This window comes from Pangasianodon hypophthalmus, chromosome 8, assembly GCF_027358585.1.
Source record: "Pangasianodon hypophthalmus isolate fPanHyp1 chromosome 8, fPanHyp1.pri, whole genome shotgun sequence".
Taxonomy (NCBI): domain Eukaryota; kingdom Metazoa; phylum Chordata; class Actinopteri; order Siluriformes; family Pangasiidae; genus Pangasianodon; species Pangasianodon hypophthalmus.
The window spans coordinates 19,685,070-19,697,463 of record NC_069717.1 but is presented as its reverse complement, the minus strand read 5'-3'; the positions used below and the strand labels follow the sequence as shown (position 1 = coordinate 19,697,463).

The 12,394-nt window shown below is 39.0% G+C and overlaps 1 protein-coding gene across 1 annotated transcript in view; it reads left to right on the top strand.

The window, feature by feature from the left end:
* The window catches only part of si:dkey-11f4.7 (piezo-type mechanosensitive ion channel component 2), a 55,643-nt gene that overhangs the window by 35,198 nt on the left and 8,051 nt on the right, over positions 1-12,394 (top strand). Inside the window, exons 29-42 of the mRNA XM_053236081.1 lie at positions 348-460; positions 547-664; positions 881-952; positions 1,223-1,389; positions 1,568-1,761; positions 2,742-2,939; positions 3,049-3,312; positions 3,565-3,828; positions 4,172-4,430; positions 4,737-4,925; positions 5,932-6,136; positions 8,108-8,240; positions 11,613-11,760; positions 11,853-12,067. Coding sequence (XP_053092056.1) covers positions 348-460; positions 547-664; positions 881-952; positions 1,223-1,389; positions 1,568-1,761; positions 2,742-2,939; positions 3,049-3,312; positions 3,565-3,828; positions 4,172-4,430; positions 4,737-4,925; positions 5,932-6,136; positions 8,108-8,240; positions 11,613-11,760; positions 11,853-12,067 — 2,539 coding nt within the window. The remainder of the gene's footprint in view (positions 1-347; positions 461-546; positions 665-880; positions 953-1,222; positions 1,390-1,567; positions 1,762-2,741; positions 2,940-3,048; positions 3,313-3,564; positions 3,829-4,171; positions 4,431-4,736; positions 4,926-5,931; positions 6,137-8,107; positions 8,241-11,612; positions 11,761-11,852; positions 12,068-12,394) is intronic.

Genomic DNA, 12,394 nt, shown 5'->3' with positions numbered 1-12,394 from the left:
CAGGAGGAAACCCATGCAGACTTGGGGATCACATGCAAAACTCTGCACAGACAGTAACCCGAGTTCAGGATCGAATCGGGACCCTGGAGCTGTGAGGTGGCAATGCTACCTACGCCACTGTGCGGCGCTAATTTTGCTTATGCTGGATATATAAAGCATGTCACTGTTACAGCTATAAGTGGCAGGATAGACGTTCCTGATATGTGATCAAAATGTAAACTATGTTTTCAAGGCTCAGAGAATTCACATTCCCTCTAAATCTACATTTATATATAGTAGGTACTTCAAGGATATAATAAATGTGTATGCATGTGTGTGTGTGTGTGTGTGTGTGTGTTATTATGTAGTCTGGGACTCCTGTGGATATCGCCTCTTTGAAAGTGACAGTGAGGAAGAGGAGGGTGAAGTGGATACCAAGACAGAGGAAGAATCTGTGCCAAAGAAGAAATCTGCCCTTCAGGTTAGAAATATCAAGATGAAACAGAAGTAGAAACACCACAGAAAGTTGTGTTTTACCCAGAGATTTCCATCTCTTTGCCTTCACAGTTGGCTTATGAGGCCTGGGTAGCAGGGTCCACGGCTGCTCTCAAATCCCATAAGAGGGAGGAAATTCAATTAAAGAGAGAAGAGGAGAGAGTAAAGAAGGAGCTGTGCGAAGAACAGGGTACAGTCTCACAAACACCTACAATACAATTTTAACATACGATATTGTAAATCTTGTTCTCCTGGTCATGAGTTGTAACATGTTAATAGTTGTTAAAGTGTTCTAGGTTATATCATTGCATTATGCATTATTGTGTTTTACCTAACTGATACTAAGCGCCAGTAGCATGCAGCAACCTAAACTGAAATGCATTGTGTGCAAATTGCATATGTACAGGCACAGAAAGCTTTGAGTCAGGTGAGGATGAGTTGAAAGACTCCTGTCCTGAGGCAGAGGAGGGAGAGAAAGGTATCATTGGCTTCTGGTTATCAAGACTTTCTATGAAATTAAACTTTGTATTCATGCAAAGACATTGTCTTTATGTGTTTTATTTGTGCTGCATCATATTTCAATCACAATTTCTTGTCATTTAAAGAACATGAATGAGATTGAGAAATTTGGAATTAAAATATGTATGAAAGCAATAAAGAATTAATTGTTATTCTAATGTCTGGAAGCACATACCTGATTTTTTCAAAAATTGTGCCTATAAAATATTCTCTTATTTTCTTCTCACAGCTAAAATATATGAGCGGATTATTGACTGTCTGAAGTTTAGCTTGGTCTTCTTCCGGTCCCTTATTGATGATATGACAGCAGGTTTGAATTCATTCTGTAAGGACAATTTGGACATCTCAAAGGTGCTGCGCTTGGAAAGGGCACTGCTGAGCCAGCAACAGAACAAGGTATATGATTCGCACAGTTGTGACACAGTATGCCAATCTCAAATAAAAAACATTTGTGCTTTCAGTCGTTAATCTTTTGCTCGAAGGGGACATGGGCAGCTTTTTCACACCCTGTTAAATATTAATCTAATAGCACTATCCTCTCTCATTTTCTGTTTTTCCCTCTATCTATTTTTAGGGTAGAGATGTGTCCCATGAAAGTATTCATGAATTTTACCAGAACTGCCTCTCAAGACAGAGCACACAGACACTGTTGGATGAAGAGATAAATATACGTGGCAACTCACCACCACCACTGCCTATCACTCCTCGTGGCTATGCCCAACTAAGGAGTGCCAACTCCAAACTCTCCTGGAATAGCAGTCTATCCAGGTGACTATGTCCTGAAAAGACAACAATTAATTGCATTACCTACTTCGTACATGCCCATTAGGGATGTAACCAAAAATGAATACATTATTCAGATTGAACTAATATACAAATACAGATATGAATAGAATGTGTGTGCATAGGGACTGGCATCCTGCAGGACGAAACAAAAAAAGTAGCACAAGTGCAAGGTTTTTACTTGCATGTAGACGTTGAAAAGATTAAGTATGAAGCCCATGGGCAGGACTGCCTGGATTCAGCAAAACTCCCACCCCAACTACAACTCTAAAACCACACAAAAAGACTTACAATAAGCCCAAATAGTATGGACATTGGACAATGGAGAGGCGTACTTCTTCTTTTTCTCAGTCTTTGCATGGGAAACAAGTTAACAGTGGTGTGCACACATTTCAGATTTATTCTGATTCTTAAATGACTAAAAGATAGAAAATCTTTGAGGAAAATCATACATCATTAGTATTATTATTATATATTATAAACATCATTATAATGAAATGGCACTTAAAGGACCCCATTTTGACAAACAGCAGCACAATGATAAACTTTCTGATCTTTCTAGAATGTAACAAACCCCAAAACTAAAGTAAATTGGATAAATTATTATTAGATGGTTGATACCTACAAACTGCAGTTCCCAGATTTGGGAAAGACATCATTGTTTTGAAACATAGTTAGTTCGCTTACTCAGTCACATTATATGGAAGACAGAAAGCTGACCAGAAAGTTAAACAGGGCATCTCAAGACCCCACTCCTGGTCCAGACCATGGTCAGAAGAAATGAAAATACACATGACATTTTATGTTACATAGACTTTATTGAGGATAGAACAAATTGCACAGATTGTATGCATGGATAAATAAAATAGCAGTAATACATTAATTAACACTAATAGTTATAGCTCATAATATAGCTAGTAATGACTCATTTGTCAATCTTTTCTTATGGTGTTTTTTTTTTTTAGCTGTCAGACCGATGAGACCATGCTAATGTCACGCCAGCCAACTCTCAACGATGACATTGATGATGATGCCCCCTGTTTAGCATCACCCAAACCTGAGCAATTCCATTCTCAACTATCTACTGAACAGCGACGTCGGAAACTTTGCAAATCAGCCAACATAGACATGGTCTCATTCGAACAAGGGAGTCTTCTACTGGAGTAGGATTTACTATTGATGCTATCATAAATCTTTTGAGTTTGTATTTAATGCACTGTTTAATAGATTCTGTCTCTGATTAGTCATTATTTGTCATTTTTCTCTCTGAAGCCATGAAGAACCATCTGCTATAAGGAAAGAGGATAAAGAAGCAGAAGACAAAATGAATAGTGAATGGGAGAATGGAGAAGTGGATGAGAAGGGAAAATGGGGGGAAAAGCAAGAAGATGAGCAGTTTAAAAAGAAATATGAAATGCTTAAGTCAGCATCACTGGACTCAGTGGACATGGAGGTGAAGAGCGAGAGTATCTCAGAACCTCAAGTCCTTACTCAGGAGACCAGAGCCCTTACTGCCAGTGAACTGCTGCTTAACAAGTGAGATACACATTCTTGTACACACTATATATATATATATATATATATATATATATATATATATATATATATATATATACATATATATACCAAAAGTCAAGCTATTATTAGAGGTAAACTGAGTGTTATAGATGCCTACTCTGACATGTGCACATTCTATCACTGTAAAAATTAATTGTCTTCTCAAGTTCAAAAAAGTATCTGATTACAATAGCACTCCTTAGTCATTATTTGTCATTTTTCTCTCTGAAGCTGTGAAGAACCATCCGCTATAAGGGAAGAGGATAAAGAAGCAGAAGACAAAATGAATAGTGAATGGGAGGATGGAGAAGAGGATGAGAAAGGAAAATGGGGGGAAAAGCAAGAAGATGAGCAGTTTACAAAGAAATATGAAATGCTTAAGTCAGCATCACTGGACTCACTGGACATGGAGGTGAAGAGCGAGAGTATCTCAGAACCTCAACCACTTACTCAGGAGACCAGAGCCCTTACTGCCAGTGAACTGCTGCTTAACAAGTGAGATACACATTCTCTGTTATACACACACACACACACACACAATATATGATTATATATATGATATATATGATATATATGACGAAACTAATGAACTTCAACGGCCAATCACAGCTGGCAGATTCTGTAGGCTATGGTTATGCCTTCTCTCATGCAACAGACTAATATTAGTTTACCAGAATTCATATCAATTCCACCTAATAAAGGAAGACCTGTCAGAACAAAATGTTGGCACAAACATATTGTAACAATAGATATTTTGACATCTGGCAATCTATTGCTTAATTGTATTTTTACAGTGTATCAAAAAGCCATTCATGAAAACATACCCAAACCCTAAAAGTATGTTCCAGATCCCAGAAATTGATGAGTCGGATAAGTTCTACTACTCATTACCACGACTCCTGCAGCTCATCTTTGCCCTCTATAACACCATGGTCTCCCAGTCAGAGATGCTGTGCTACTTCGTCATCATTCTAAACCATATAGTGTCTGCCTCGCTGCTCACGCTCTTCCTCCCCATCCTCATATTCCTCTGGGCTATGCTCTCAGTTCCTCGGCCCACTAAGCGATTCTGGATGACTGCTATCATCTACACTGAGGTCAGTGCAAATATATGATGTTCCCAGTCACTGTGGTTTATAGGGAAGTGTGGAATGACTCTCAGTGCACGAAGTCTTCAACTTGCCTTTTAAAAAACTTCTGAATTTGCCATATATCATAAATCAGTGCAGTCACTTATGCTTGATGTAGCTTGATGTAGACAAAATGTGCGAAGTTTTCTTGTTTTCTGGAATTGTTCTAAAGAGTTTTCAGATTAGTTTGTATGAGCTGATCTAACATTCTCTATGGTTTGTTCTATAAACAGCATTAAACCTTCTGGATCTCTCTTCATTTCTTTCTCTCAGCTTACAGTGGTAGTGAAGTACTTCTTCCAGTTCGGCTTCTTTCCGTGGACTACCTCTGCATATCGTGGCATTAATGCTGAGCGGCCGTTTGCTCTGCCAAACATCATAGGAGTGGAAAAGAAAGACGGATATGTTCTGTTCGATCTTATTCAGCTACTTGCTCTTTTCTTCCATCGTTCTATCCTCAAGGTGGTGCAGGCATTATACATATTACTCACACACATATTAGTGTCTAGATTTGATTGCATGATACAGCTAAAAGAATTTTTTTTTAGCTAATCATTTAGATCATATTTATTAGCCATATTTATTAACCATTTCTAACTAGGAAGTGGAGTTTTCCATGGCAAACACAGACAAGTGGAGTGAAACATCCCAGTGCAGTTACAGGAAATATAAGTACTCTTGGAACGCTGCTCAACCAATCAGATTAGTGGACCAGAACTAACTGTTGTATAATGAGCAATACTTCACGTCAGGGGTGTGTCTGTGTGTGTGTGTTTAAGTAGTGTGTGTGATTGAGTCCAAGTGAGTGCAATCAGTAATCATGCAAACGTGAATGTGACCATGAGTGTGTAGGCTTGGGTGTTGTAGTCCATGGCAGCCATGTTTTTAGGTCGTGAAGCAGTCTGGGAACTGGAGTCTGATGCCAGTTCCAACGCAGACATGGCAAAAATGTCTTTAAGACAATGGAAAATATGTAATCTAGTGTGTTCAAACTTTTGACTGGTAGTGTAACTCGTGTGAATATTGGGCAATATTTTGGCACCTCTACCATGAGACTTCTATTTTCAAATAAATTGCACTCTCGTAATCCACGTTGTCTTTTTTTAATACAGATAATTCCAAAGCTCTTCCTTTTGACTCTTTTATGCAATCTATGCAGATGTACAATTTTCATATCTAGGTTTATACTCTAGAGGTAAAATAGTTATGTCTGTAGATAATTCTGTAATTAGATGCTGGTCACATTATTTTGGTCTTAGTAGATCTAACCTCTCCAGTGAACCACTATTTCTAGACCCTTATTCTTAATGCTCATGAAAAACAAGATATTTTGGTACAAAAAAGGTTAAGCATGAACTAAAGCATTTAGAGCTTTTCGGATTACGGTGCCGTGTCACGAATTAAAAAAAGCATGAATAAGTGATGTTAGAGCCCAAAAGACAAATGTTCTGCTTGTTTGTGGTTGCAGTGTCATGGCCTCTGGGACAACAAAGAGGTGGAGATGCCTGATTTCCTTAAGAAGCTGAAAAGGAAAGCAGAAAAAAACAGGCTAAATGGAGGGGCAAGAGGAGAAAAAGAACATACAAAAAGACGACTTGGTTTCTTTCCTCTTCAGACCTCCACTGCTAAGCTCTTTTGCAGACAAAAAAGAAAAGACAACTCTGAAAGCCATGGTGCGTGATTGTGTGTATAATATTAAACACATTATTGCATGTATGAGCATTGTGTTATTACTATTATTATTAATTATTATTATTATTAATTATATGTTTATATTAAAAATATCCTTGCGTTTAGTGATTCGGGTACTAATATGTTGGGTGGTGCTGTATTTTTGTTATTCCTGTAAAGAGGGTGTGTGCAGTGATGGTGTCCCTGGAGGAAATTAGTACAACACTGAGCATTTCCCAGTTATATTCAACATCAGATTCATGAGAAATCCAATGTAGAACTAGTGCAGACAAAAGTTGAACTCCAAGTTCCAGAATGCAATGCAGCTATACAAATTAGCTTTACTGAGTTGTCCTTGTGTTGATCAAGGACAGCAGCATTTGCATGGAAGCTTTGGGACCCTTTGTGTTTCAACAGAGTGTACAGAAGAGGAGGTGAGAAAGCTGGCCTGGCTAAAGGACTAAAGAGCTGCTGCATCTGTCTCTTTAGGTGGAGATGAATTCCCACTGGCACAACTGTCAGAGATCAGTTGAATGGCATTGTGGGTAATGCAGGAATCCATTAGCCAAAGTGATTAAAGTAGTTTAAACCAAAAATGTCAACTTAGAATTGAATCTTTTGCACAATTGAACATCACATATTGGTTATAAATATTGATATCCCGGGCAGAGCAGATTTTTCTTTTAAGGTTTTTGGCTAGTGATTGCATAGTGATCAGAAGATTGAAGGCCCGAGCTATATGGAGTATGCAGTTACGTACATGCCTGGATTGGATTTGGCATCAGTTACACTGGTTAAAATAATAAAGGATGCACCTAAGGTCAATTTCAGGTGTTGAAGCAAAGGGTCTGAATACTTGTGTCAGGCATGAGAGGTAGAAAAGATATGCTATATTGAAAGCAGACAGGGGAACAAATCCAAAACATGAAGCAGAGGCAGAGTCCAAAAACAGGCACCAAACTAGAATTGGTAAACCAGGCGACAACAAACAAAACATGAACCAGAAATCAGACACGAGAACAAAGCCTTGGCACGTCAGGTAACTATACACTGCGCAATACTTTGCATTGTGCGGGTGTTTGGAGTGTGTTTATATAGAGTGTGCATGATCTGAAGTCAGGTGAGCTGGACTGCGCCAGTGAGGTGGTGTGCTGGGGAGAGTAGTCCTGAGCAGCCATACTTGTAGGCTGCGATGCATCTTGGGAGTTGTAGTTTGTCGCCAGTGTTGACATGTCAACTTGTCTAAATGTAATATTTCAGGTGGGTTTTGCAGTTTGTTGCAAAAACTAATCTAACCCATTTAGGGTAAATCTGTAACCTAATAAAATAAGGACGTGAACTAGTTTAAACACTTTTCTGAATACATGGCAAATTAAAGGAAAAAACAGCATTGCATCTGCAAATGAATAGTTATTCACACTCCTGTGCTAAAACATTTCTATCCTGATGGGAATGGTCTATTCCGAGATGACAATACCCCATCTGCAGGACAGGATTGATTACTGAATGGTTTAATGAGGATGAAAATAATGTAAATCATACGCTATGGTCTTCAAAGTGACCAGATCTCAATGCAGTTGAACATGATTTTGGACTTACATGTTAGACACCATGCTGCACTATCCCCATCATACACCAAGTGAATGAATATCTTTTAGAACAATGGCGTTCATGCCTCCATTACAGTTGCAGAGACTTGTAATATATATGGCAAGAAACACTGAAGCTGTACTGGCAGCTCGAGTGGCTCAAAACCTTACCAAGACATGGTTTATACTGTTTTTACCCTTGATTTGTCACCCATCTGTATATAATGATTTCGCATCACTACTTAGCATTAGAAACACAAAAATCCAACCCTTGCACAAGCAAGTGTGATAAGTTTATCTAGGGGTTTGTCTAAATTGTGTGCTTATAATATCTGCTACATATTTCTTGAATTATACTAATGTTTGCTAGTATATTTTCAACAGATGTTAGGCATTTGAAGGAAAATCACCCAAAGAAGAAGAAACGCCACTCCAGAGTGCCTTTATCCAGGAAAGAGCAGATCAGGAAGCTAGTCAGAGAGAGAATGCTGGAAGCTAAGGCTGCTATCATAGAAGTGTGAGTAAAGTATAGCATAACTTGGTGTAAATACTTTAAATGGAAAGGGGAAAATTTCCCAGTTAACTCAAATGTAGTTCTGATGCATGTTTCTTTATCTCTACACTATCAATGAGGTTAATGGATGTATGTCTCACCCCAAATGTTTCTGGAAATAAATAATGTTCAGATCATATCATTAAAATGCATGATCTCATATTAAATAAAGGATTTCTTAGAAGGGATAGTCAGTCTTTACAAATCGTATTGTAGATATATTATTATCTACATTACTTACAGCTTTCTGGGTCAGTTGGTTCATGTGTTAATAGATATAGTAAGTCCTAGTGTGTTCTAAATGACATCCGCAAGGTTGTGTGACATTATTTAAGAACAAGGCTTTTGTATTTAAGATAGACTGCCATTAATTGTTAGCTACCATAACCCTTTAGCTGCTGTGCAAGATTAGAGAAGTTAATGATCATTTAAAATACACTATATGGCCAAAAGTATATGGACACCTGACCATCACACCCATATGTGGTTCTTCCCCAAACTGTTGCCAGAAATTTGGCAGCACATATTTGTATAGGATGTCTTTGTATGTTGTAGCATTACAACTCCCTTCACTGGAACTAAGAGGCCCAAACATGTTCCAGCATGACAATGCCCCTGTGCACAAAGTGAGATCCACGAAGACATGGTCTGCCATGGTTGGAGTGGAAGAATTCCAGTGTCCTGCACAGAGCCCTGACCTCAATCTCACTGAACACTTCTGGGATGAATTGGAACCTACTGCACCCCAGGCCTCCTCGCCCGATATCCGTGCCTGATCTCACTAATGCTCTTGTGGCTGAATGAGCAAATTCAATTCAATTCAATTCAATTTTATTTGTATAGCGCTTTTAACAATGGACATTGTCACAAAGCAGCTTGACAGAAATAAATGGATTCACAAAAATATATTGTAAATATTTAAATTTATCACTGTGAATTTATCCCTAATGAGCAAGCCAGTGGCGACGGTGGCAAGGAAAAACTCCCCGAGATGATATGAGGAAGAAACCTTGAGAGGAACCAGGCTCAAAAGGGAACCCATCCTCATCTGGGTGCAACGGATAGTGCAATTATAAATAAATCCCTTCTATTGTGTACTATATGGACAAATAGTGCAATTGTGCAACCAATAAATTCATCACAGTATTTGCAAGAGGTCCGGCTGGTTAAAATCTATCCACTGTCCACTGATGGAGTCCTGAGTACGAAGCTGCTCGTGGCAACTGCAGCCCCAAAGCCACTACAGCAATCGCAGTCCCAAGCCATTACAGTACAGCTCCCCATATGTGATCCCCAAGCCATCTCCACAGCCCCCAGGTGGCACCATCCCCAGCAATCCAAACAGTTCTTCAGGCAGTCCATATGGGGCCACCCCCAGCAGCAGCGAGCGAACTCAACCGATGAGAACTCCAAGTCTCAGAAGTAGCATGTGTAGCTCGACAGAGAGTGAGGGAGAGAGAGAGATGGAGAGAAAGGAAGAGATTGTTAGGTGAGCTTTTGTCCTCTAATGGTTAAGCACGATGTACTTTGCATGCAGAGTGCAAGCAGGGACTCCGGCAAGACTAGCTATGACAGCATAACTGAAAGGGAGAGCCAGAAGCTAACACAGACATGAGGGCACCCTGGGACATAAGGCAGCCAGCCACTCCACCGTCGACAAACCTGAGTGAACGTGTGAGAGTGTGTGTGCCTGTGAAACCCTCCAGACCTGCCCCTGTACCTAAGAAAACTATTCACAAAAGGCTTGACTAAACAAATATGTTTTCAGCCTAGACTTAAACACTGAGACTGTGTCTGAGCCCCGAACACTAAGTGGAAGGCTGTTCCATAACTGTGGGGCTTTGTAAGAGAAAGCTCTACCCCCAGCTGTAGCCCGCATTATTCGAGGTACCAACAAATAGCCTGCATCTTTTGATCTGAGTAGGCGTGACGGATCATAAAAGACCAAAAGTTCGCTCAGGTACTGTGGCGCGAGACCATTTAGTGCTTTATAGGTCAATAGTAGTATTTTATAATCAATACGAAATTTGATTGGGAGCCAATGCAGTGTGGATAAGATAGGGGTGATGTGGTCATATCTTCTGGTTCTAGTAAGGACTCTCGCTGCTGCATTCTGGACTAACTGGAGCTTGTTTATGCATCTACTGGAACATCCAGACAGTAAGGCATTACAATAATCCAACCTAGAGGTAACAAAAGCATGAACTAATTTTTCTGCATCGTGTAGTGACAATATATTTCTTATTTTAGCAATATTTCTGAGATGAAAGAAAGCAATCCTAGTGGTATTATCTACATGAGCTTCAAAAGAAAGACTAGAGTCGATAATCACACCAAGGTCTTTTACTGCTGCACATGATGAAACAGAAAGGCCATCCAGAGTTATTATGTAATCAGAAAGCTTACTTCTAGCTGCATGTGGTCCTAGTACAAGTACTTCTGTCTTGTCAGAATTAAGTAAGAGAAAGTTAATAAGCATCCAGTTTCTAATGTCTTTTACACATTCCTCAACTTTATTAAGCTGGTGTCTGTCATCTGGCTTTGCTGAAACATACAACTGTGTGTCATCAGCGTAACAGTGGAAGCTAATACCATGCTTACGAATAATTTTGCCCAGAGGTAGCATATATAAAGAAAAGAGCAGTGGGCCTAAAACAGAGCCTTGCGGAACACCAAACTTTACCTTAGCATGAGAAGAGAAGTCACCATTTACGTTTACAAACTGATAACGATCAGTCAAATAAGACCTGAGCCAGGAAAGGGCTGTTCCCTTAATGCCTACTACATTTTCTAGTCTATTGAGGAGAATAGCATGATCAATGGTATCAAAAGCTGCACTAAGGTCAAGCAGCACCAGCAAGGAGACACAACCCTGATCAGAGGCCAGTAGTAAGTCAAATCCCCACAGCCATGTTATAAAATCTAGTGGAAAGCTTCCCAGAAGAGTGGGGGTTATTATAACAGCAAAGGGGACTAAATCTGCAATGGGATGTTCAACAAGCACATATTGGTGTGATGGTCAGCTGTCCACATACTTTTGGCCATAGAGTGTATCTACTGTATATATGTAAGTTATGTATGAATAGTTTTGGTTTTAAAACCTTTGCCTTGCTGTACTAATATTCAAGAGACAACCCATTCCCAGTATGTTCTAATATTTTGTTTTGTTAATTATTTATTTCATCATAAACATTTTATCTGAGATGACTGGATCTCTGTGAAATATTATATTCAGGATTTCACTCATAGCTGTATTGCTTTTCTTTTACATAAAAGACCACACAGTTTACAATAGCCCTCAGTAGTCCAACAAGCTTTTTCTTTCTGTTCTTTTAGTGCGCTACATGTGTACTTACCCATCAGGCAGTTTTTCTATGACATCATCCATCCCGAGTACAGCCCTGTGTGCGATGTATATGCTCTGATGTTCTTGATCGATGTTGTAAACTTTATCATTATTATCTTCGGCTACTGGGCTTTTGGGGTAAGACTGTCTATTTTCGACATATCAATTTTCTTTTATATTTACATTTTATTTGATATAGTATGCACTCATTCTTGTGTTTATTTAAACAGAAACATACAGCAGCAGCTGACATCACTGAATCCTTGTCAGAAGACCAAGTACCTGAAGCCTTCCTTGTCATGCTTCTCATCCAGTTTGCCACTATGGTTGTTGACCGGGCTCTCTACCTGAGGAAAACCTTGCTAGGAAAGTGTGTGTTCCAGGTGGTTTTAGTTTTTGGAATACACTTCTGGATGTTCTTCATACTGCCTGGGGTCACTGAGAGGTAAACAATTGCTCAAAGCTTGGTCACGAATTTGTGCTAAACACTAAAATAGTTCTACACTGTGATCCTGACTGGCCTTCTGTAGCAGCTGTCTGAGGGAGAGTTTACAATTTTGTCTTAAACTTTAATTTATAATAACCCTCATGTGTATTTTTTCACAAGTGAATGTCACATAGGCTCTGTTTTGATTTTTAGTAATATTTTAATTCAAATAAAACACATAGGTTATATGTTGGGGACTAAAATCAGACAATTCTTCTTTTATTTTATATTTTTATACCAAGATTTACCAAGTCTTTTCATTTTTAATTTGTATTGTTATGAATT